This window comes from Notechis scutatus, chromosome 1 (assembly GCF_049901735.1).
Source record: "Notechis scutatus isolate UNSWTSFEM ecotype Mainland chromosome 1, rNotScu1.2, whole genome shotgun sequence".
In the NCBI taxonomy this organism is placed as follows: domain Eukaryota; kingdom Metazoa; phylum Chordata; class Lepidosauria; order Squamata; family Elapidae; genus Notechis; species Notechis scutatus.
Window position 1 is genome coordinate 5,914,227 of NC_142009.1, and position 26,235 is coordinate 5,940,461.

The 26,235-nt window shown below is 45.5% G+C and overlaps 1 protein-coding gene across 3 annotated transcripts in view; it reads right to left on the minus strand.

The window, feature by feature from the left end:
- TLCD3A (TLC domain containing 3A) overlaps nucleotides 1–25,395 on the minus strand; it is a 42,699-nt gene extending 17,304 nt beyond the window's left edge. The window contains exons 1-3 of one of the 3 annotated variants that reach the window (XM_087972439.1): nucleotides 24,993–25,382; nucleotides 20,016–20,093; nucleotides 5,651–5,734 (exon numbers count right to left, since the gene is read on the minus strand). In XM_087972439.1, coding sequence (XP_087828565.1) covers nucleotides 5,651–5,734; nucleotides 20,016–20,020 — 89 coding nt within the window. In that variant the 5' untranslated portion in view covers nucleotides 20,021–20,093; nucleotides 24,993–25,382. Of the gene's footprint in view, nucleotides 1–5,650; nucleotides 5,735–20,015; nucleotides 20,094–24,992 lie in introns of all 3 variants that reach the window. The other 2 variants (XM_087972512.1, XM_087972390.1) reach the window with 2 other exon arrangements.
- Between the last annotated feature and the right edge of the window lie 840 nt (nucleotides 25,396–26,235).

Below are 26,235 nucleotides of genomic sequence, written 5' to 3' on the forward strand. Positions count from 1 at the left end.
GTATTTTGTGTATTATCATTATTATTATTAACAGGCTCTGATGCTAAAGAGTTCTACTCCCCCTCCCCACCTGGAAAGAAATCTCTTCCAAATGCAAAACACAAGCAGAGGAGAGGAGTTTCAGTTTCAGTTTCAGAGCAGCAAGCAGCCTTAATACAGAACAGTTGAGCTAAGCCACGCCCAGGCTCCTTGCTGTCTCTTTCTTGCTCACACAGCAAATACTGTTTCAGTTTCCAAACAGCCCTCAACTCTCTCACACACTGACAGGACGCTAGCCTGATGAATACCGATGGATGCCGGCAGACAATTTTTCCCCCTTATTTTCCTCCTCAAAAACTAAGCCCAACCACATAGTTTCATAGCGAAGCATGGGTATCGAGCTAGTATCTTCATTAATGACTTAACCAAATTTGCAGATGATACTAAGCTGGTAGAAATAGCCAACACCCAAGAAGATTTCCTCAAGATCCAGATGGATTTTGGCAGACTTGAACCCTGGGCCCTATCCAACAGAATGAAATTCAACGTAGATAAAAGGAAAGTCCTACACTTAGGCAAGAAAAACACAAACCACACATATAGACTGGGTGAAACCAGGCTCAATAGCACGAACTGGGAGAGGATTCTTGGAGTCTTAGTGGACAACCATCTAAACATGAGTCAGCAGTTTGCGGTGCCAACCAAAAAATCCAATGCAATTCTAAGTTGTATTAACAGAGGGATACAATTGAGATCAAGTGAGGTACTAATACCGCTCTATAAAGCCTTAGTAAGGCCACACCTAGAGGATGTTGAGACTCTAGAAAAAGTGCAGAGAAGAGCAACCAGGATAATGAGGGGACTGAAGGCTAAAACATACGAAGAACGGTTGCAGGAACTGGGCCTGGCTGGTCTAGGGAAGAGAAGGACCAGGGGAGATAGGATGACAGTCTTCCAATACTTGAGGGGCTGCCACAGAGAGGAGGAAGGGGTCAAGCTATTTTCCAAAGCAGCCGAAGGCCAGACAAGGAACAATGGATGGAAACTAAACAAGAGAGATTTAGCCTGGAAATAAGGAAAAACTTTCTGACAGTGAGAACAATCAAGCAGTGGATCAGACGTTGCCCTCAGAAGTTGTGGGAGCTTCATCACTGGAAGCTTTCAAGAAGAGGCTGGACTGCCATTTGTCAGAAATGGTGTAGGGTCTCCTGCTTGGGTGGTGGGGGGTTGGACTAGATGACCTACAAGGTCCCTGCCAAGTCTGTTAATCTGTATCTGTATACTTCTCTCTCTCTCTCTCTCTGTGTGTGTCTGTGTGTGTGTGTAGTCCTAGACCCAGCACTGTTTTTGTCTTGCCAGCAAAATGCCTCACCTGTGCTTATTGCGCACTCTTTCCTTGATGCTATCAGCTGCCCTCAAATAGCCTTCCCACAAGCCTCTCGCAAACTCTGTACACGCAACATTGCCTTTTTTGTGTGAGCAATGCACAAAAAGTGTGTATTGTTCGCTGGGGATTAAAAGGGGAAGGTTTAGATTTGCTAGCAAAACAAAGCCTGCTGCATGTGGGTCAGAATAACAGGGTTGGAAGGGACCACAGATGTCTTCTAGTCCAATCTTATATACCCTTTCAGACCAATGGCTGTCCAGTCTTTTCTTAAAAACTTCCATTGTTGGAGAATTTGCAACTTCTAGAGGCAAGTCGTTCCGCTGGTTAATTGTTCTCATTGTAAGGAAATTTCTCCTTAGTTCCAGGTTGCTTCTCTCCTTGATTAAGTTTCCATCTGGTGTTTCTTGTCTTGCTTATTGGTGCTTTGGAGAATAGCTTGACTCCCTCTTCTTTGGGGCAGCCCCTCAGATCCTAGAAGATTGCCGCTAGTCCTTAACAGAATAACACAGTTGGGAGGCACCTGGGATGTCTTTAGTCTAATGTGCATCACCCTGTTCAAGGGGGAGATCTTATACCAGTGGTGGCTAACCTTTTTGGGCTCCTGTACCAAAAAATATGTGCGCATCGCATGCCAGCACCCAGAAGGCAATGGGTGCAACCCCATGCCCCCTACACATGTGTGCGTAATCCCCACCCACCTACCCCCACCTCTCCCTTATCTGCACTGCACCTCACAGCTGATTTTCAGCCAGTTTGAGGCCTTTTTGGCCTCCCAAAGGCTTGAGGAAGGCTTCTGCAGGCTTTGCAGGCCGAAAACTAGACCCGTTTCGTCACTTCCGGTATTTTCAGAAAAACAGGAAGTGACAAAACAGGGCTAGTTTTCGGCCTGCAAAGCCTGCAGAAGCCTTCCTCAAGCCTTTGGGAGGCCGAAAAAGGCCTCAAACAGGCCGAAAATCAGCTGTGAGGCACGCACATGCGCAGTGAGATAAGTTTGCCTGCAGCTCACATGCCAGCACAAATGGCTCTGCGTGCCACCCGTGGCACTCGTGCCATAGGTTCGCCATCACGGGCCTATACCATTCCAGACAAATGGTTGTCCAATCTATTCTTAAAATCCTCCACTGTTGGAGCATTCACAACTTCTGGAGGCAAGCTGTTCCACTGGTTAATTGTCCTCACTGTTAGGAAGTTTCTCCTTAATTCCACGTTACTTCTCTCCTTCATTAGTTTCCATCTGCTGCTTCTTGTCCTTCTGGTGCTTTGGAGGATAGCTTGACTCCCTCTTCTTTGGGGCAGCCCCTCAAACACTGGAAGACTGCTATCATGTCACCCCCTAATCCTACTTTTCTTTAAACTAGACATACCCAATTCCTACAAATGCTCTTCATACATTTTAGCCTCCAGTCCCCTAACCATTTTTGTTACCCTTCTCTGCACTCTTTCTAGAGTATAAGTAACTGATTTTTTAAAATTTAATAACTATCGTTTCAATGTTTTCTTCTGCAATTTAGAATAGAATAGAATAACAGAGTTGGAAGGGACCTTGGAGGTCTTCTAGTCCAACCCCCTGCTTAGGCAGGAAACGCCAGTCCTTAACAGAATAACACAGTTGGGAGGCATCTGGGATGTCTTTAATCTAATGTGCATCCCCCTGTTCAAAGAGGAGACCCTATACCATTGCAGGCAAGTGGTTGTCCAGTCTCTTCGTCAAAGCCTCCAGTGATGGAGCACCCACAGCTTCTGGTGGCAAGCAGTTCCACTGATTATTTGTTCTCAGTGTTAGGAAAATTCTCCTTAGTTCTAACTTGCTTCTCTTCTTGATTAGTTTCCATCCATTGCTTCTTGTCCTTCTGGTGCTTTGAAAAATAGCTTGACTCCCTCTTCTTTGGGGCAGCCCCTGAGATATTGGAACACTCCTATCATGTCATCTCCTGGTCCTTCTTTTCATCAAACTAGACATACTCCATTCCTGCAATCGTTCTTCATATGTTTTAGCCTCCAATCCCCTAATCCTCTTTGTGGCTCTTCTCTGCACTCTTTCCAGAGTCTCCACATCTTTTTTTCACAGAATGACAAGAGTTGGAAGGGACCTGGGAGGTCTTCTAGTCCAACCCCCTGCCTAGGCAGGAAACCCTACACCACTTCAGACAAAGGGTTATCCAACATCTTTTTAAAAAACTTCCAGTGTTGGAGCATTCACAACTGAGAGTATTTGCACCAAGACAAATTCCTTGTGTATCCAACCACACTTGGCCAATAAAGAATTCTATTCTATTCTATTCTATTCTATTCTATTCTATTCTATTCTATTCTATTCCATTCTATTCCATTCCATTCCATTCCATTCCATTCTACTCTTCTGAAGGCAAATTGTTCCACAGTTTAATTGTTCTTACTGTCAGGACATTTCTCCTTAATTCCATGTTGCTTCTCTCCTTGATTAGTTTCCACCCATTGCTTCTTGTCCTACCCTCAGGGGTTTTGGAGAATAGCTTGACTCCCTCTTCTTTGGGGCAGCCCCTGAGATATTGGAACACTGCTATCATGTCATCTCCTGGTCCTTCTTTTCATCAAACTAGACATACTCCATTCCTGCAATCGTTCTTCATATGTTTTAGCCTCCAGTCCCCTAATCCTCTTTGTGGCTCTTCTCTGCACTCTTTCCAGAGCCTCAGTATCTTTTTTACATCGTGGCAACCAAAACTGGATGCAGCATTCCAAGTGTGGCCTTACCAAGGCCTTATAAAGTGGCATTCACACTTCACATGACATTTATTCAATGTCTGTAAACCACCTTTGGTGAGATGGGTGATGTACAGGTTTGATAAATAATACAGGCAGTCTTCAATTTACAATCATTCCTTTACTGACCATTCAAACTCACAATGGCATTGCAAAAAGTGACCTCTGACCGTTTTTCACACTTACGACCATTGCACACAGCCTCCATGGACACGTGATCAAAATCTGGACGCTTGGCCACTGACTCAGATTTACGACAGTTCCAGTGTTCCCCCGGGGGTCACGTGATCCTCTTTGACATGCTTCTGACAAGCTGAGTTAACAGCAGAATCCGGATTCACTTAACAACCATGTGGCTCCCTCAATGACTGCAGTGTTTCGCTTAACAACGGTGGCGAGTAAAGGTTGTAAAAGATGAATCTTGACAGACTAGAACACTGGGCCGTATCCAACAAAATGAAATTCAACGTAGAGAAAAGGAAAGTCCTACACTCAGGCAAGAAAAACCCAAACCACACATATAGACTGGGTGAAACCAGGCTAAATAGCAGGAACTGGGAGGGGGATCTTGGAGTCTTAGTGGACAACCAACTAAATATGAGTCAGCAGTCTGCGGTGCCAACCAAAAAATCCAATGCAATCCTAAGTAGCATTAACAGAGGGATACAATCGAGATCAAGTGAGGTACGAATACTACTCTATAAAGCCTTGGTAAGACCACACCTAGAGTACTTCACCCAGTTTTGGTCACCACACTATAAAAAAGGATGTTGAGACTCCAGAAAAAGTGCAGAGAAGAGCAACCAGGATGATGAGGGGACTGGAGGCTAAAACATACGAAGAACGGTTGCAGGAACTGGGCCTGGCTAGTCTAGGGAAGAGAAGGACCAGGGGAGATATCATGACAGTCTTCCAATACTTGAGGGGCTGCCACAGAGAGGAGGAAGGGGTCAAACTATTTTCCAAGGCACCCGAAGGCCAGACAAGGAACAATGGATGGAAACTAAACAAGAGAAATTTAGCCTGGAAATAAGGAGAAACTTTCTGACAGTGAGAACAATCAAGCAGTGGATCAGACGTTGCCCTCAGAAGTTGTGGGAGCTTCATCACTGGAAGCTTTCAAGAAGAGATTGGACTGCCATTTGTCAGAAATGGTGTAGGATCTCCTGCTTGGGTGGGGGGGTTGGACTAGATGACCTACAAGGTCCCTTCCAACTCTGATTATCTGTTATCTGTTAAAATGGGGCAAAACTCACTTTGCGATTGTCTCGGTCAACGATGGACGTTGTGGGGGCTCAATCGTAGTGAAAAAAAATCAAGTATTTTGAAATTGGTGCTCCGGCTTTAGCCGTAAATGGCTAATGATTACCCATTTACGGCCTTGAGGATACCTGGTGTCACTCTGCTATTTGTCTGACATCCCATCTGATTCTGGAATGTCCTATCTTGGCAGGTGAACACGCTGTCCAAAGTGCAGGCAGGATTTCACATGCCTGTTAGTTTTGTTTCCTCTTTTCCGAAAAGGCCACGTTTTTTGGTTACCTGTCGTGTACCACGTCTGTGCAGCTGAAAATGACAACCAGGCCCGAGAAGGTGGCCATGGTGGCTTGGATGGAGGAGACGAGCCTGGAGGAGAAAGAAAAATTAAAGTCAGAATAAGGGAGGTGACGAAAAAGAGAAGAGAGAAAAACAGACAGTCAAAAATATGAAATATCTCTGGAGGCAACCGGAAACTTGCAACGGGTCGAGATAACGGTGGGGGAGTTAAACGAACTGGGTATGCTTAGTTCACAGGAATAAGAGAAGATAGGATAGCAGGCTACAGTTATCTGGAACAGTATTTTTCGATCTTGGCAACTTTAAGATAGGTGGACTTCAACTGCCAGAATTCCCCAGTCAGCATGGGTTCAGATGGACAGACTTCAATTCCCAGAATTCTCTAGCCAGAATGCTTTATTTTTATTTATTTATTTGATTTGTCAACCACTTACAAGATCATAGGTATAAGTATAAACATGAGTGAGAATACAGGAAAGAGGTACGAATAAATGGGGGCAATAGGACAGGGACAGTAGGCACAATTGTGCACTTATGCATGCCCCTTACAGACCTCTTAGGAATGGGGTGAGGTCAATAGTGGATAGTAGTGGATAGTTTAATGTATCTATCTATCATCTATCTATCTATCTATCTATCTATCTATCTATCTATCTATCTATCTATCTATCTATCTATCTATCTATCTATCTATCATCTATCCACGGTTATCTATCTGTCTGTCTGTCTATATATCTATCATTTCACTTCATCTATCTATCTATCTATCTATCTATCTATCTATCTATCTATCTATCTATCCACAGTTATCTATCTGTCTGTCTGTCTATATATCTATCATTTCACTTCATCTATCTATCTATCTATCTATCTATCTATCTATCTATCTATCTATCTATCTATCTATCTATCTATCTATCTATCATCTATCTATCTATCTATCTATCTATCTATCTATCTATCTATCTATCTATCTATCTATCTATCTATCTATCTATCATATATCTATCTATCTACAGTTATCTATCTGTCTGTCTGTCTGTCTATCTATATATCCATCATCTTTTTCTCTTACTTCATCTATCTATCTATCTATCTATCTATCTATCTATCTATCTATCTATCTATCTATCTATCTATCTATTTGTCTATCATCTATCTATTTTCCTCTTTCTCTCACTTCATATCTATCTATCTATCTATCTATCTATCTATCTATCTATCTATCTATCTATCTACGGTTATCTATTTGTCTGTCTGTCTATATATCTATCATCTCCTTCTCTCACTTCATCTATCTATCTATCTATCTATCTATCTATCTATCTATCTATCTATCTATCTACCTTATTTCGTTGTTCTCAGGTTCTGAGTACAATGACAATAAATTTATCTTATCTTATCTTATCTTATCTTATCTTATCTTATCTTATCTTATCTTATCTTATCTTTCTATCTATCTATCTATCTATCTATCTATCTATCTATCTATCTATCTATCTATCTATCTATCTACGGTTATCTATCTGTCTGTCTGTCTATATATATATCATCTTTTTCTCTTACTTCATCTATCTATCTATCTATCTATCTATCTATCTATCTATCATCTATCTTTTATTTTATTTTATTTATTTGATTTGTCAATTGCTGACAAGATGATAGGTATATGTATAAACATGAGTAAGAATACAGGAAAGGGGTAACAAATAAATGAGGGCAATAGGACAGGGACGGTAGGCACTCTGGTGTGCTTATGCACGCCCTTTACAGACCTCTTAGGAATGGGGTGAGGTCAATAGTGGATAGTTTGTGGTTAAAGGAGTGGGGGGGGGGGGGTTTGAGGATGTAACAACAGAATCAGGTAGTGCATTCCAGCCATTAACCACTCAGCTGCTGAAGTCGTACTTTCTGCGATCAAGTTTGGAGAGGTTAACATTGAGTTTAAGATGAGTGGACTTCCACACCCAGAATCCCACAATCTGCATGCATTCAGATAGGTGGAATTCAACTCCCAGAATTCCCCAGCCAGCATACTTTAAGATGGGTGGACTGTCACTCACAGAATTCCCCAATGAGCATGCTTTAAGATGGCTGGACGTCCATTCCCAGAATCCCCCAGCCAGCATGCTTTAAGATGGGTGGACGTCAACTCCCAGAATCCCCCAGCCTGCATGCTTTAAGATGGGTGGACTTCAACTCCCAGAATACCCCAGCCAGCAGATGTCAAGCTTCAAAAGACATTTTTGCTGCTGCGACTATTATCACCTTTCAGCTTGCCAACGAACTCTGGAGGGAGGGAAGGGAGAGATAGAAATTTCATTCCAGACATCACCATGCCAGCTATGGGAACCAAGGACACTTCAGCAGGGGTTTACCAGAACTTTCCCAGACTTTCTCACAACAATACCAAAGAACTCCATTGGACAATGTGACCTGGTCTTATATAAGGGGAGGGAGAACCTGAACTTGAACTATGCAGGGTCTGCGTGGGAATTAGCTAGATTGGGTTTTGCCCTCATCTTTGCCGATATGATATACTCAAGAATGTTTTGCATTCGAGATTGGATCGTCTCGATCGGGCTTGCTTTGGTTGGGTTTGTCAGTCAGAACGATGACGGCAGACGTCAAGATATGTCGGCTTAACAACCACATTATTCACTTAACAACTTCAGATGATTTGCCTAACAGCCATGGCAAAAGAGGTCATAAAAATGGCCACCACAAAGTTGGCCAAAACTGGTTGTAAAACCAGACGCGACTCACTCAGCAACCGCCGTCTTTAACAACTGAAATTCCGGTCTCCATTACAGGTGTTAGTCAAGGACTCCCTACATTCAGACGTATATAACAACCCATCTCACGGGAAGGGACTCTGGAGGGCATACAATAATCAATAAAAACAATGCACAGATCAAAACAAGCATTTTATAGCATGGTGGATCCTGCCCTGGGAGATGATCTAGATGACCTCTAAGATCCCTTCAATTCTATTGAAGAGAGTCAGTTTGATCTAGTGGTGTGTAAGGCATCACACTAGAAGGCAGGAGACGGTGAGTTCTAGTCCCGCCTTAGGCATGAAAGCCGGCTGGGTGACTTTGGGCCAATCACCAGGAGACGGGAGTTCTAGTCCGCCTTAGGCATGAAAGCCGGCTGGGTGACTTTGGGCCAATCACCAGGAGACGTGAGTTCTAGTCCGCCTTAGGCATGAAAGCCGGCTGGGTGACTTTGGGCCAATCACCAGGAGACGGTGAGTTCTAGTCCGCTTAGGCATGAAAGCCGGCTGGGTGACTTTGGGCCAATCACCAGGAGCGGTGAGTTCTAGTCCCGCCTTAGGCATGAAAGCCGGCTGGGTGACTTTGGGCCAATCACCAGGAGACGGTGAATTCTAGTCCTACTTTAGCCATGAAAGCCAATTGGGTGACTTTGCCCAGATCACAAGGACGAAATGAGTTCAAATTCTACCTCGGGCATGAAAAGACGACTGGGTGACTGAAAACGGCTGTCAGAGGAGGGGTTGGAAACACCCAGAGAGCCTCCATATGCATGAACACTCTACCTCTCCATATCAATTAACAGGAAATGCTACATTTTATTTATGTAGCAAAAGAAGGCACGAGGCTGCCCATCTTATATGCACAAACCGGATGGGTAACCATAAAATAATCTGCCAAATGGATGAATGAATAAATTCAGCAAACCCTCTAATGACACAATAGAAAACAAAATTAACATAACCAGAAGAAAAAAACCAAGCTGCATTTGTATTTTTGTATACGGCCAGCTACTGCAAGAACCAGAAGGGACAGAATCATGTTTATCTCCGCTTGAGTTTAACTTGGTTTACGTCCCAAATAAATATTTAAGGCAGATTCTGGTGCAATATTAGGAGGGGGGGGGGAAATTTCACAAGATCAAGCTCAATTTAAGAGAAATTGACAGTGGCCCAGACAGGAGGTGGACTTTTTCACTGGTCACCTTTGAAGACTGGCTAGGTACAAATCTGTCGCAACATTTTAGAACAGTATTTTTAAATCTTGGCAGGTTTAAGCTGGGTGGATCTCAATTGCCAGAATTCCCCAGTCAGCATGCTTTAAGATGGGTGGACTTCAACTCCCAGAATCCCTCAGCCAGCATGCTTTAAGATGGGTGGACTTTAACTCCCAGAATTCCCCAGTCAGCATGCTTTAAGATGGGTGGACTTCAACTCCCAGAATCCCTCAGCCAGCAAGCTTTAAGATGGGTGGACTTCAACTCCCAGAATCCCCCAGCCAGCATGCTTTAAGATGGGTGGACTTCAACTCCCAGAATCCCCCAGCCAGCATGCTTTAAGATGGGTGGACGTCAACTCCCAGAATCCCTCAGCCAGCATACTTCAAGATGACTGGAGTCCAGCTCCCAGAATCCCCCAGCCGTTTATCTACAAATGGTTAAACATGTTTCCAAAACAAGTCACAATACAAGAAAAGCAAAATCAAGGCGACCAAGGACAAATAACAACCCCCAGAGGAACAAGCAGGGCTGGGCTAGATGACCTCAAGAAAACCCTTCCAACTCCCCTCCTCGTTTGACGGGGACTCAGCAATTGGCTGAGCCAATTTATCCAAGAAAGGCAACACAGCCTCTCTTTGTCAGCGACCCACTTTCAACTTCACACCGCTGAGTTTCCAAGGCCTTCAATAATCCCCAAACTGCCTTCCTTCCCTTCCCGTGCCCCAAACATAAAAAGAGCGAGGATAAAAAAAAAACAAAAAAAAAACAGCTTAAAAATTTGCAAATCACGTCTAAAATTCACATGGAAGAGGCAGTCCTCGACTTACGACAACAGCTGAGCCCCCCCAAATTTCCATGGCTTATAAACAAGACAATTATTGCGTGAATCTCGTGTCCCATTTTACGACCTTCTCTTGCCGCTGGTGTTAAACGAATCCCCGTGGTTGTTAAGTGAGTCACACTGTTGTTAAGCGAATCTGGATCCCCCTCCTGTGGACTTAGTTTGTTGGAAGGACACGAAAGGGATCACACAAGCCCCGCCCCGGGGACACCGCAAGTGTCGTAAATCTGAGTCAGTTGCCAAGTGACCGAATTTGGCTCAGGTGACCATGGGAATGCTGTCAGTGTGAAAAATGGTCGTAAGTCTGGGTTTTTTCGGCGCCGCTGTAACTTGGAATGGTCACTAAACGAACGGTTGTTAAGTTGAGGACGGACCCCCCCCCCCCCCCCCCCCCCCCCCCCCCCCCCCCCCCCCCCCCCCCCCCCCCCCCCCCCCCCCCCCCCCCCCCCCCCCCCCCCCCCCCCTATATCTGTTGTGGTTAGCCGGCAGCAGGTACAGATGGCTGAGGAGAGCGAGGACTCAGATGAGGGGCCAGGACCATTAGGGAGTGGATTGCTGCCTTCAGAGATTGTGGGGGCTGGCAGCAGCGATGAGGAGTTCCCGAGGAGCCTGTGCCAAGTGCGGCGTACGCGCGCAGGGCTCCTCGTAGGAAAGAGCAGCTGCAGCAGCACCTGGGCGACTCGGGAGTAAGGCTGCAAGGTCATGGCCCCTCCTTCAAGAAGATAAAAGCCAGCTGTGAATCGGACGTTCTTTGCAGGAAGCAAAGACGTTTTGAAACTCCAGCCTTGTGGACATTGCAGTATCTTAAGCTGGTATTTGAAGACTCTTGTGTTGTAAAATATTTCTAGGTAACCTTATCTGTTATTCTTGGCAGCCTTGCACAGTTTTGGCGAGGCTCGTGCTTATCAAAGTTAATTAGTGATAAGCAGCCTTTTAACCGGGGATTCGTAAGAATCATTAAAGGGTTCCCTTTGGTTCGTGTTTGTTTTATTGGACAAGGGTTTGCATCAGAAGAAAATCCTTCAAATATTTGTTTGAACAAGATCTCTCCAAAGTACAGATCCTCCTTGATTTAACAATAGTTTGGAAATTACAACGGGCCCCCGCAAAAGCTACTTATGATCCTGATTCGAAGTTTCGACCACCGGTTCCCCCTCCCTTACCCGTGGTCATATAACCACATTTTAGGCACTCAGCAACCAGCCTAAACCAGCATTTATGGCTATTGGTGGCATCCCGCTGTCCCATGATTACAATTTACAACCTCTTTGCCGGAAACCAACGTTTACCTTCAGTTTCTGTCAAATCATGGCGCTTCTTGGTTGTTTTCTTGCAGATGTTTCATGACCCAACTAGGTAACATCATCAGTAGTACAAAGGACATTCTGGCACTGATGATGTTACCTAGTTGGGTAACGTCTGCAAAAACTCCCAAATTCTCAAACACCAATCCCACAGTCATTGTCCTCCTCCTCCTTCCAAAAACCGCTCTCTCTCCTAGCACTGATAATGTTGCCTAGTTGGGTCATTAAATGTCTGCAAGAAAACCACCAAGCTCAGAGGACATCAAGGACTCCATTATCTCCTCCTCCTCCTCCTCCTCCTCCTCCTCCTCCTCCCAAAAACCCCTCTTCCTTCTAGCACTGATGATGTTACCTAGTTGGGTCATGAAATGTCTGCAAGAAAACCACCAAGCTCAGAGAGCATCAAGGACTCCATTATCATCTCCTCCTCCTCCTCCTCCTCCTCCTCCCTCCCCTCCTCCTCCTCCTCCTCCTCCTCCTCCTCCTCCTCCTCCCCAAAACCCCTCTCCCTTCTTGCACTAATGATGTTACCTAGCTGGGTCATGAAATGTCTCCAAGAAAAACACCAAGTTTAAAAAGCAGCAAGGACCCCAGAGCCACAAATATTCTCCTTTATTGAAATAACGTCCCATAGCAAACAATGGGCTCGCTCAACAACGGCATGGCTCACCCAACGATCACCACCACCCAAAAAAAAAAAAAACCCCCATCACAGAATTGGACTTGTGATGACACACTGCTGCGACTTACGACCGAAATTGTCCCATACTCGTAGGCCAAAAGCTTTATTTTGGGCGATGAAGCCAGGAACCAGGTGTATCTCAGGTGTAGCTGTGTAAACTGGGGAAAGGAGGGCAGGTAGAGGAGGATAAACACTAAAGAAACGTCGTGCCAGAAATAACTTCCCGTGAAATCGGGGAAGGTGTCTGGATCGCCGTGTCAATATCCTTAAATCAATAACTTCGGCTTTCGTTTCATCCTACTCTTAATCCACCCTGGGTCCAAATTTGCACAAGGGCACCCAGCGGTTTTAAGACATTCCTTCCTCCAGGTTTACTCCTCTCCGGGGAGACAGGCCTTGTTGGTTGGGTCACAGAAGGCACCCCCAAATCAGGGTGGACCTCAAAAATTTAACAACCGGTTCTCTGCCGGTTGCTGGGTAGGCATTGCCATGGTGGGTGTGGCCTAGTTGGCCTCCTGCACCACAGTGGGGGGGGGCTTTTCACCCTCCCGGACTCCGGAGGCTTTGCTCGAGCCTCCAAGAGGGAAAAAAGCGGCCTTCCCAAGCTCAGGAGGCCCTCTGGAAGCCAGAAACAGGCCCGTTTTCCAGCCCCAGAGCCTCTGAGAGGCCCATTTTCACCCTCCTCAAGCCTCCACGCGGGCCCTATACTTACCTGGGATCCAAACGAGGCCGCGTGGGGACCCCTGGGAGAGGAGGAGGAGGGGTGGCTGGGGCCAGCCAGGGTTGGGATTTGCTGGTTTGCCAAACCGGCCATAAAATTAGCTACCGGTTTGGTACCGGTTCTCCCAAACCCGGCGAATCGGTGGCAGCTTACCCCACCCTGCCCAAAAGGTAAGCGAAGAAGGACAATTTTTTGGGGGTGGGTGGGTGTTGTTTTAAAAATGCCCTTTCCAGGAATCAGCCGTATTGCTCGCGACGGCAAGCAGAAGGAAAAAATAATAATCTTGTCGGCTGTACAGTAGAGCCGCCAGCCTCAAGAGCAGTCTACCCACCTGGACATGTTCGGATACAAAAAGATATTGGACTAAAATCCACACCTGGTTGGGGAAAAAATGATAAAACAACACATAGACTTTAAACCAGATATATTTTTATTGGGAATTATACCGGGAATATACTGCACAATAAAGAATTGAAATATATGATTGTAAATGTTTTTTAACAACGGCTAGAATTGTATTTGCCAAGAATTGGAAAAATGAAAAAATACCTATGCAGGAGGAAGCTATTAAGAAAATTATGGACTGTGCTGAAATGAGTAAATTGACATTTGAAATTAGAGAACAAGAAGATAAACGATTTTATATGATATGGGACTTATTTTATCAACGGTTAGATAAAAAGACATGGCAATGAAATAGACTAGGAAGTTTTGTAATAGAAGATTAATAGATTGATATAGAATATAATACAAAATATATAACCATTGGAGGAATGTATAATATAAATTTATAATAAAATCTAGAATATCTCGTATGAAATGATGGAATAATAGTTTAGTCAAACGAATGATTAATAACTGATAGATACATAAGCATATATTTTAGATTGACAATTTGAGAACCTTTACAACTTGTGAGTAAGGACTATGAAAGGATGGCACAAAATATTTGTAACCAACTGACACACAGTTGAAAGATGGTTTTATGTTTTTATGTTTTTGTCTGTATATGTTTGTCTTAAAAAAAAAATACACAAAAAAAGAACAGTCTGCCACCAAATATCACTCCCAGCAGAGCAACGATTATGGAAAGTCGTCCTAAGTTGTAGAATTTAACTGTTTTTTTCTTCTTCTTGTTGTTGTTGATGATGTTTTCTGCTGGTTAACAGAAACCACCCCAAAGTCAGCAAGGAAGAAGGAAATGAAGCAATTCTCGGAATATTTTTTGAGGTCTGATGGTTACTAAATTTCCCTCCGCTTTTAAACCGAACTCCATTCAGGAAAATCCCACGTGGGGTTGGTTGTTTTTTGCAGAAATTCACAAAGAGCGGCGAAGGGGGGAATTTAAGCCTGCTTTTTTTCCCTTCTCCCTCCCCGTGTGTTTTACCTCGTGTGTTTTACCTCGTGTATCGCACTTTATTCCATCTGCAAAGCCCGACAATCACACTCTCTTGTGCTACTGATTTCGCAAACTGGTCTGAGAAACTTTGGACCCAAAAGCGGAATAATTCTTCCCTTAACAAGCTTTTTTTTTTTTTGGTTTGTTTTCTAAAAGAAAAAAAAATGACCTCCTCCAATGTTCTGGAATATAGGTAGTCCTTGACTTACAACAGTTCGTTTTTGCTTTTGTTTTAGAATTTTTAAATTTTTTTTACAACAAACATAAAACAAAAAATAAAACTTTCTTTCAGTTATACAGTGTGTCGGTTGGTACATGAAACTTGTGCACAATATCTATAGTCTTTTACCCTTAAATTTACATTCATATTGCATTGATTAATTTTTCCATACCATGGTATATTATTAGACCATCATTAGACTTTAATTTCAATTCCATATTTTATAGCAAATCTCAATTCTTACTCATTTTTGTTCGTGTTGTAATTCATTCCAAAATAATCAGTTGTAACATATCGTTGCTATTGTATTATACTTCAATTTCCTACTTTTCTATCTAGCCATTGGTAGAATAAATCCCATATCTTATAATGCTTTTTCTTGCTAATTGCTAATGTCCGTCTGCACATTTCTGCACATTCCATTATTTTCTTAACCACTTCTTCCTCCATCGGAATTTTCTCATTTTTCCAATTTTGAGCAAATACAATTCTAGCTGCAGTTAAAACATTCATCATCAAGTGTGTCAATTCTCTGTTGTAGCCTTCAGGTAAGATTCCCAATAAAAATATATCTGGTTTCAAATCTATATGCTGTGACTTACAACAGTTTGTTGAGCGACCGTTTGAAGTCACAATGGCGCCGAAAAAAGTGACACACGATCCTTTTTTTCATACTTACAACCGTTGCAACATCCCCAGGGTCATGCGGTTAAAGTCCAGGCTTTTGGCAACTGACTCACATTTATGACGGTGGCAGTGTCCCTGTGGTCACATGATTAACTTGACAACTGACTCACATTTATGACGGTTGCAGTGTCCCGGGAGTCACCTGATCCCCTTTTGCGACCTTCAGAAAAGCAAAGTCAACAGGGGAAGCCAGATTTGCTTAACGACCATGTTGCTAACTTAACAACCGCAGTGATTCACTAAACAACGGTGGCAAGAAAAGTCATAAAATGGGGCAAAACTCACTTAGTGAAGCAACATAAATTCTGGACTCCATTATGGTCATAAGTTGAGGACCACCTGAACTTTTAATATTCTTTATATCCCCATATATACAGGTAGTCCTTGACTTACAACAATCCATTTAGAGACTTTTCAAAGTTACCATGGCACTGAAAAAAATGACTTTATGACCATTTTTCACACTTACAACCATTACAGCAACCCCCATGGTCACATGATCAAAATTCGGATGCTTGGAACGGATTCATAGTTACTATGAATAGTTAGTTCATAGTAACGTCCCTGTGTCCCAAGGTCACGTGATTCCTCTTTTGCGACCTTCCGACAAGCAAAGTCAATGGGGAAGCCGGATTTACTTAACAACGGTGGCATGAAAGGTCGTAAAATGGGGCAAAACTCATTGAAACCACTGTCCCACTTAGTAATGGAAATTGGGGGCCCAGTCGTGGTCGCAAGTAGAAAAAAACCTGTAGTTCCTTACTGCTCCTGTGTCGATTTTCTACTTGAAGTATTATAGTCCTTGTTTAGCGATCTTTTGCACCTATAATGGAGATTTTTAAAAAAGTTAACTTGGCAACCAGTCCTCGCACTTACAACCTTTGCAGGCCTGCAAAGCTGAATTACAGGCAATCCTGGTTTAATAATGGTAATGGGGAGTGAAATTTCAGCCACTAACCCGTGACGGCGAACCTATGGCACGTGTGCCAGAAGTGGCACCCAGAGCCACCTCTTCCAGCACGCGACAGGTCGCCCGGAAGAGCCCCACTGTGCATGCGTGCTGCCTGACGGCTGATTGTCGGCTATCTGGTGCGCATACGTGGGGGAGGGCGGGAGATGCTCGCGCATGTGCAGAGAGCATGGAGTACACGGGGGTCTTGCGCCCATGCGCAGAGACACATGGCGCACAGGGGGAATTGCGCACACATGCACAGAGATGTGTGGCACACACAGGGGGTCACACGGGCATGAACAGGTGGTGGGGGTGGCCTGCGTGCATTGCAGGGGTGGGATTCTACAGGTTCGCACCTATTTGCTAGAACCGGTTGTTAACATTCTAAGCAGTTTGGAGAACCGGTTGTTAGGAGAAATTACTGGACTAATCCTGTAAGGAAGGCAGGAAGGAAACATTCTGGTGTTGCTGACAGAAACTGCCTCTCTGTTAACTCTTATTACATTCTTGGCAGGACTAGACTTCCTGTCTCTGGAACTTCTCTGGATTTTTTCCCCCCTCCTTTGCTGGTACTTTGCTTGTGTGGAGTGACCATTCAAAGTTACAATGGCACTGGAAAAAGTGACTTATGACCGTTTTTCACACTTACAACTGGTGCACCATCCCCACAGTCATGAGAGGCCAGGCAAGGAGATGCGTGCCTCGATGTGAGTGATACTGAGTTGACCACGTCCAGCCAATAACACGACCACCAAGCCACGTCCATCACCTAAGCCACACCCACAGAACCAGTTGTAAAAAATTTGAATCCCACCCCTGGCGCGTTGCCTTCCGGGTGCTGGCATGCGAGCACACGAGCATCAGCGCAATTTTCGGCATGGGAGCCCAAAAAGATTAGCCACCACTGCACGAAGCAGTGCACCTTGAATGAAATTGATACTAAGCTGGTAGAAATAGCCAACACCCAAGAAGATTTCCTCAAGATCCAGATGGATTTTGGCAGACTTGAACCCTGGGCCCTATCCAACAGAATGAAATTCAACGTAGAGAAAAGGAAAGTCCTACACTTAGGCAAGAAAAACCCAAACCACACATATAGACTGGGTGAAACCAGGCTCAATAGCAGGAACTGGGAGAGGATTCTTGGAGTCTTAGTGGACAACCAGCTAAATATGAGTCAGCAGTTTGCGGTGCCAACCAAAAAATCCAATGCAATCCTAAATTGCATTAACAGAGGGATACAATTGAGATCAAGTGAGGTACTAATACCGCTCTATAAAGCCTTAGTAAGGCCACACCTAGAGTACTTCACCCAGTTTTGGTCACCACATTATAAAAAAGGATGTTGAGATTATAGAAAAAGTGGAGAGAAGAGCAACCAGGATAATGAGGGGACTGGAGGCTAAAACCTGCAATGAACGGTTGCAGGAACTGCGCCTGGCTAGTCTAGGGAAGAGAAGGACCAGGGGAGACAGGATGACAGTCTTCCAATACTTGAGGGGCTGCCACAGAGAGGAGGAAGGGGTCAAGCTATTTTCCAAAGCACCCAAAGGCCAGACAAGGAACAATGGATGGAAACTGATCAAGGAGAGATTCAACCTGGAAATAAGGAGAATTTTTCTGACAGTGAGAACGATCAACCCACGGAACAGAAGTTGCCTTCGGAAGTTGTGGGAGCTTCATCACTTGAGACTTTCAGGAAAAGACTGGACTGCCATTTGTTAGAAATAGTGTAGGGTCTCCTGCTTGGGCCGGGGGTTGGACTAGATGACCTAAAAGGTCCCTTCCAACTCTGCTAATCTGAATCTATCTAAGATGACTGGAGGCCTGGAGGCTAAAATATACGATGACCGGTTGCAGTAACTGGGCCTGGCTAGTCTAGGGAAGAGAAGGACCAGAGGAGACATGATAGCAGTCTTCCAATATTTGAGGGGCTGCCACAGAGAGGAGGAAGGGGGGTCAAGCTATTCTCCAAAGCACCCGAAGGCCAGACAAGGAATAATGGATGGAAACTGATCAAGGAGAGATTCAACCTGGAAAGGAGGAGGAATTTTCTGACAGTGAGAGCAATCAACGCATTGTCGCAAATTGAGGGCTATCGCGTATATTTCCAGATGTGCAAGATCCTTCTATCCCTAATGTTCTTTTGAGCTTCCCTAGCTGGTTGACTCATTCCATGCAGCTATTGGCAGCACAGGGGAACCCCAAATAGCCTGAAGTGTCAAGCAGTTAGATCTCAGTGAGGAGCAATATCCTTCCAGGTGGTAGATCTCAACCAAGAAGAATTCCTTGGCATTGGCAGTTTTTTCTTGGTGGTTTGGTCTGTCCCAATTCAAGGTGTTACTCAATGAGATCGCGTTAGTCACGGACTAAAGTTGCCACATTTTCTTTCGGGAGGAGGTAGGTACAAGGGATGGATGTGTAACACCCCTGTGGTCACACTAATTGTCAAGGGGCCCCTCCCTCCCTGCGGGTGCACAACCACACAATTTATTTCCTTGCATTTTAATCCAGGGCACACCTCACCCTCAAGGGGAAATAGATGTCACTGGTTCAAATTCCTTAGCTGTGAAGCTTTACTTCCACAAGCAATCAACAATGTCCCAGTATATTCTTCTTGGGATTTGACAGATAATCAGAGTTGGAAGGGACCTTATAGGTCATCTAGTCCAACCCCCTCACCCAAGCGGGAGACCCTACACCATTTCTGACAGATGGCAGTCCAGTCTCTTCTTGAAAGCCTCCAGTGATGAAGCTCCCACAACTTCTGAAGGCAGCTTCTGTTTCACTGGTGGATTGCTCTTACTATCAGAAAGTTTCTCCTTATTTCCAGGTTGAATCTCTCCTTGATCAGTTTCCATCCATGATTCCTTGTCTGGCCTTCGAGGGCTTTAGAAAATAGCTTGACCCCCTCCTCTCCTCTGTGGCAGCCCCTCAAATATTGGAAGATTGCTATCCTGTCTCCCCTGGTCCTTCTCTTCCCCAGACTAGCCCAGTTCCTGTATATTTCTTACAACGTTCCTGCGAGGTCAGGCTGAAAGACAATGGCTGACCCCAAGGCAGCAAACATCGAAAAGTAAAGGTGGATTTGAACTCGGGCCTTCTATTCCTGGGCCTGCACTTTAAGTACATCTAGTCCTTGACTTACAACCTTTCGTTTAGCGACCGAAGTTACAACGGCCAACTAAAAAAAGCGACACTGCACACTGGTGAATGGCAAGCGTTTACACAAACGCCTACACCTGAATACAGGTAGCCTTTGAGTTATGACCGGAATGGAGCCCGCCCATAAGAGTGATAAGGCATGACGTACATAAAGTGGCTCAATCATGTGACCGAACTTTTGTCGTTAAGCAAACACAAGTAAGTCTTCATCAGACTGATGGTGGGTTGTTTCACTTTCCAACCTCAATCAAGTTAATTCTGGCGTTGCCACTTGCAAATATCTTATTCACACTTATTCACACCTTAGTAACAACAGTGGCATTTTTTTCAACAATCAATCCATGTCAGTCATCACACCCACGTAAATGAGGAGAGGAAATTCCTACCTCATGAGATCTAGCAGCTTGCTTAAATGGGATTACATGAACAGGGTGATTGGGAAGCAGACATATCTGAAATATTATCTGCAGAAAAGCAAAAAAAAAAAAAGGAAATCCAGGCAGCCCTTTGACTTACAACCAAAACTGAGCCCAAAGTTTATGTTGTTCAATGAGACATTTGTTAAGGGAGCTTTGCCCCATTTTATGACCTTTTCTTGCCACCATTGTTAAGTGAATCGGCAGGGGTTAAGTGAGTCTGGCTTCTCTGATCTGTTTCCTGATTGGAAGGTCACAAAAAACAATCACTGCAACCATCATAAATATGAGTTGGTTGCCAAGGGTCTGAATTTTGATCCTGTGTCCAGAAGGATCCTGCAACGATCATAAGTGGGAAAAAGTGTTATTGTAATTATTGAATGGTCCCTAAGTGAATGGTCGTAACTCGGGAAAACCTGTTTTATATATATAAAAGTGAAAGACCACTCATGCATCATCACAAAATCTGCAGAACCGTAAAGCCTACAGACTTGAAATTTGGCACGCATGTTTCTCTTGGCTTCTAGGTGTTCGCTAAGAAAGGATTTTTCGAAATGACCCTCAGAGCTATTAGTATTTCCTATATTATTATTATTTTTATTATTAACACGCTCTGATGCTAAGGAGTTCTACTCCCCCTCCCCACCTGAAAAGAAATCTCTTCCAAATGCAAAACACAAGCAGAGGAGATTCAGTTTCACAGCACCAAGCAGCTTTAGTACAGAACAGTTGAGCTAAGCCATGCCCTTCTTGCTCACACAGCAAATACTGTTTCAGTTTCCAAACAGCCCTCAACTCTATCACACGCTGACAGGATGCTAACTGGATGAATACCGATGGATGCTGGTAGGCAGAGGCAGAATCCCCCCCCCCCTTATTTTCCTCCCCAAAAACTAAGCCCGACCACATAGTTTCGTAGCAAAGCACGAGTATCCAGCTAGTATTTAATGTTTTGTAGCTAAAGTGTAATTATATGTAGTTCTCAATTTACAACCAGAATAAGGACTAGGATTCCCATGGCTAAGCAAAGCCATTCTTAAGTGAGTTGTGTTTGTTAATGCCTCCTTCTTTGCTGCTGTTGTTGAGCGAATCCCTATGGCTGTTAAGTGAATCACACAGTTGTTAAGTGAATCTGGCTTGCCCCATTGACTCTGCTTGGCAGAAGGTCACCAATGGGGATCACATGAACCCCAGGATGCTGAAACAGCCATAGATACAGGTAGTCCTCGACTTACAACAGTTCATTTAATGACCAAAGTTACAACCGCCCTGAAACTTATGAAACTTATGACTTATGACCCTTTTCACAGTTATGACCTTGGCAGCAGCATCCCCCCCACACAGTCACGTAATCAAAATTCAGATGCTGGGCAACAGGTTCATACTTACGACCGTTGCAGTGTCCCAAGGTCAGGCGAACCCCCTTCTGCAACCTTCTCACAAGCAAAGCCAATGGGGAAGCCAGATTCACTTAACAATCGTGTTCCTAACATAACAATGGCTCCGATTCACTTAACAACCGTGGCAAGAAAGGTTGTAAAATGGGACATAACTCGCTTAACGTCTCACTTAACCCCAGAAATTCTGGTCTCCGTCGTGGTCGTAAGGTGAGGACTACTTCTTATATGCCAGTCGCTAAGTGCCCGAATTCATGACCATAAGGATTGTTGTGATGGTCTTAAGTGCAAGAACCAGTCGATTTTTCACTGCTGTTGTAGCACCGAACGGTCGCTAAACGAATCCTTGTAAATTGAGAAAAAGGGAGGCTTACTATTTGCTACATATAAAGATTGCTTGCTTGGACCAGCAGGTAAATTTTGAATTAACGCTTCCTCCTTTAATCCGGATTAGTTTCGTTTTAGTTTACTTCATTGTCATTGCACCTCGTACCACGAAATCAAACACCATCTTCAGTGCTCATCATGACCATGAAAATAAAACACAAACACGCATCCTTCACACTCCACACATTGAATGGAAAACCCGTGATATTGCATGAATATTACACTAGACAGTAGATTTCAACAGAGTTGCTGCCCCGGGATAGAAGCTGTTTTTCAGCCTATTTGTCCTTGTTTTTATTATTACCATGTACCGGCTGCCAGATGGTAATAGTTCAAAAAAAGGGCGTGCCCAGGATGAGATGGATCTTTGAGGATGTTTTGAACTTTCTTAAGGCAGCGGGAGCTATAAAGCTCTTCCAAAGAGGGGAGAGGGCAACCCAGGATCCTCTGGGCAATGATGCTAACCCTCTGGAGTGCCATCCTATCTGCCACTGTGCAATTGGCAAACCATGCAGAGGTGCAGTAAGTTAAGATACTCTCTGTGGTGCAGCGGTAGAAGGTCACCAGCAGTTTTCCATTCAGCTGCTGTTTCCTGAGAAGCCTCAGGTAGTCTAATCTCTGCTGGGCCCTTTTGACCAGGGCTGCAATGTGAGCACCCCCAGGTCAGGTCCTCTTTTAGGGTAACACCCAGAAACTTAAAACTGGACACTTGCTCCTCTCGATCTTCACTGATAAGCCAGGGCTGGAGGTCTGATCTGTTCCTTCTACAGTCCACTATAAGCTCCTTGGTCTTATTGGGGTTGAGGACCAAGTTATTGTCTCCACACCACGAAAGCAACCGTTGGTCCACCTCATCTCGGTAGGCAGACTCATCCACCCTGGAGATGAGTCCCACCACTGTCTCTCTGTGTGTGTCTCTATATCCCTCTCTCTGTCTCTGTCTCTCTCTGTCAGTCTCTCTCTGTCTCTATCTCTATTTCTGTCTCTCTTTCTTTATCTCTGTCTCTGTGTGTGTCTCTATATATATCTCTCTGTCTCTGTTTCTCTCTGTCTCTGTCTCTGTGTCTCTCTCTGTCAGTCTCTCTCTGTCACTGTCTCTCTCTCTCTCTCTCTCCCTCTGTGTGTCTCTATCTGTGTGTCTCTGTCTCTCTCTCTGTCTCTATCTCTGTCTCTGTCTCAATCTCTCTCTTTCTTTATCTCTGTCTCTCTGTGTGTGTCTCTATATTCTCTCTGTTTCTCTGTCTCTGTCTCTCTCTGTCAGTCTCTCTCTGTCACTGTGTCTCTCTCTGTCTCTGTCTCTCTCTCTCTCCTCTCTCTCTCTCTCCCTCTGTGTGTCTCTCTCTGTGTGTCTCTCTCTCTCTGTCTCTGTCTCTCTTTATCTCTGTCTCTCTTTATCTCTGTCTCTGTCTCTCTCTCTCTCTGTCTCTGTTTCTCTCTGTCTCTGTCTCTCTCTGTCAGTCTCCCTCTGTCACTGTGTCTCTCTCTGGCTCGGTCTGTGTCTCTCTCTCTGTTTCTCCCTACCTCTCTCTCTCTCTCTCTTATCTTCTCTCTCTCTCTCTCCCTCTGTGTGTCTCTATCTGTATGTCTCTCTCTCTCTGTCTCTCTCTCTCTGTCTCTGTCTCTATCTCTGTCTCTCTTTCTTTATCTCTGTCTCTCTGTGTGTGTCTCTATATCTCTCTCTGTTTCTCTGTCTCTGTCTCTCTCTGTCAGTCTCTCTCTGTCACTGTGTCTCTCTCTGTCTCTGTCTCTCTCTCTCTCCTCTCTCTCTCTCCCTCTGTGTGTCTCTCTCTGTGTGTCTCTCTCTGTCTCTCTCTGTCTCTATCTCTGTCTCTCTTTATCTCTGTTTCTCTCTGTCTCTGTCTCTCTCTGTCAGTCTCCCTCTGTCACTGTGTCTCTCTGTCTCTCTCTCTCTCTCTGTCTGTCTCTATCTCTGTCTCTCTTTCTTTATTTGTCTCTGTGTGTGTCTCTATATCTCTGTCTCTGTCTCTGTTTCTCTGTCTCTGTCTCTCTGTCTCTCTCTGTCAGTCTCTCTCTGTCACTGTGTCTCTCTGTGTCTCTCTCTGTCTCTGTCTCTCTCCCTCTCTCTCTCTCCTCTATGTGTCTCTCTCTGTGTATCTCTGTCTCTCTCTATCTCTGTCTCTCTCTCTCTCTCCCTCTATGTGTATCTCTGTGTATCTCTGTCTCTCTCTCTGTCTCTGTCTCTCTCTCTCTCTCCCTCTATGTGTCTCTCTCTGTGTATCTCTGTCTCTCTCTCTCTCTGTCTCTCTCTCTCTCTCTCTCTCCCTCTATGTGTCTCTCTCTGTGTATCTCTGTCTCTCTCTCTGTCTCTCTCTCTCTCTCTCTCCCTCTATGTGTCTCTCTCTGTGTATCTCTGTCTCTCTCTCTGTCTCTGTCTCTCTCTCTCTCCCTCTATGTGTCTCTCTCTGTGTATCTCTGTCTCTCTCTCTCTCTGTCTCTCTCTCTCTCTCTCTCCCTCTATGTGTCTCTCTCTGTGTATCTCTGTCTCTCTCTCTCTGTCTCTCTCTCTCTCTCTCTCCATGTGTCTCTCTCTGTGTATCTCTGTCTCTCTCTATCTCTGTCTCTCTCTCTCTCTCTCCTCTCTCTCTCTCTCCCTCTGTGTGTCTCCTTCTGTGTGTGTGTGTGTGTGTCTCTCTCTCTCTCTCTCTGCCTCCCTCCCTCCGTGTGTGTGCAGAAGGATCAAATCTTGGCCACACCAAGCCAGGAGCCTACAGTCCTTGGCACATCGGGGGGCTGTTGGGGGCCAGCAGTAGCTTTCCCAACCGGACTCCCCTCCATGTGGGGGCGGGGAACAGCCCACCTCCATGATGTCACCCCTCGGGAAGGAGCGAGGGCGGGGGGGCTCTGCTCTTCCCCAGCCCTTCTCTCCCCCCACCCCCACCCCCAACCCCCGCTGCAACTCAGCAGGAGACGCTTTTCCTTCGCCAGCAACAGGTTCGATCCCCGCGAAAGCGCTCTCGAGTTGGCCGGAGTTGCCCGCTTCTCGGCTGTGCTCGCCGGCTACTTTCTTGCACGGCTCCCCTCCCTCCTCGGTTCCCTGAGAAGATCCGGGTGGGGGTGGGGGGAATCTCCCGCCCGCCTTCCTCCGAGATGCCGCCCGGCTTCCTTCCTTCCTTCTTGCCCCCCGCCCGGTGCCAGCCAGTACCTGCCGCTGAGAAGGATCCGGTCCTTGAGGCTCCATGCCGGAACGAGCCACCGCAGGCTACGGATGGAAGCGGCGAAGAAAGCCGGGAAGAAGACCAAGCCCAGGGCCAGAGTCTGCCACATCCCCTCCAACCGACCCGCCGGCTTTCTCTGCACCGTCCGGCCTCCAGGAGCTTCTGGAGAGTCGGTCGGCGCTCCCCACCCGCCCAGCGGGGCAGAGGCAGGCAGGGGGGGACTCAGGAGCCGCTCCCCGCAGTCCAACGTCCGCCCTGGCCGGGTGTATTTGTCAACAGGAGGCCGGGCGGCGGCGGCGGCGGCGGGAGGAGAGGGCGGAGGAAATCGGAGGGGAAGGAGGAGCCGTGGCCGCCGCTGCGACCGTCGGCCGAGAGAGACGGGAGTTGGACGGGGCGTAAGGAGCTCGGAGGCGACCGTGGTGCTTCCTGGCAGGGCCGGCTTTAAAAATAAAAATTAAAAATTAAAAAAAGGAGAAGCGCTCCGACTCTCTCTCTCTCTCTCTCTCTCTCTTTCTCCCACCCCGCCCCCTTTCCCTTCCACCCAGCCCCCCTCGCCCCCGCCCCCGCCTCTCCCCCACTCCACGCAGGATCCGCTGCAAAGCAACGGCCCGGTTCTGGAGGGACGAGAGGGGGAGGGGGTCGTGGTTCGAGGAGCGAGCGGGGAAAGTTCCATTGGAACGTCGGAGAAGCGAACGTTCCAGCCGGCCGAGCGCCAGAAGCCTCAACGTTCCAGGCGACCGAACGCTGAGACCCTGGGCGTTCCATCCGGTCGAACGCGGAGGTCTCTTGAGCGTGCGGCGGCCCTTCAACCGCGACCCCCGAGACTGCGGGAGATGGGTTGTTTGGCGCGGAAGTCCCCAACCCGCTCGATGTGGAAGAGAAGAGAATGAAGAGAATTGAATAGAATGTATAGAATAGAATAGAATGAATAGAACAGAATGAATAGAATGTGTAGAATAGGATGGAATGAATAGAATAGAATGAATAGAATGTCTATAATAGAATGAATACAATGAATAGAATACATTAGAATGAATAGACTGTAGAGAATAGAAAGAATAGAATAAAATAATAGAATAGAATAGAATAGAATAGAATAGAATAGAATAGAATAGAATGTATAGAATAGAATAGAATAGAATAGAATGTATAGAATAGAATAGAATAGAATAGAATACATTAGAATGAATAGAATACATTAGAATGAATAGACTGTATAGAATAGAATGA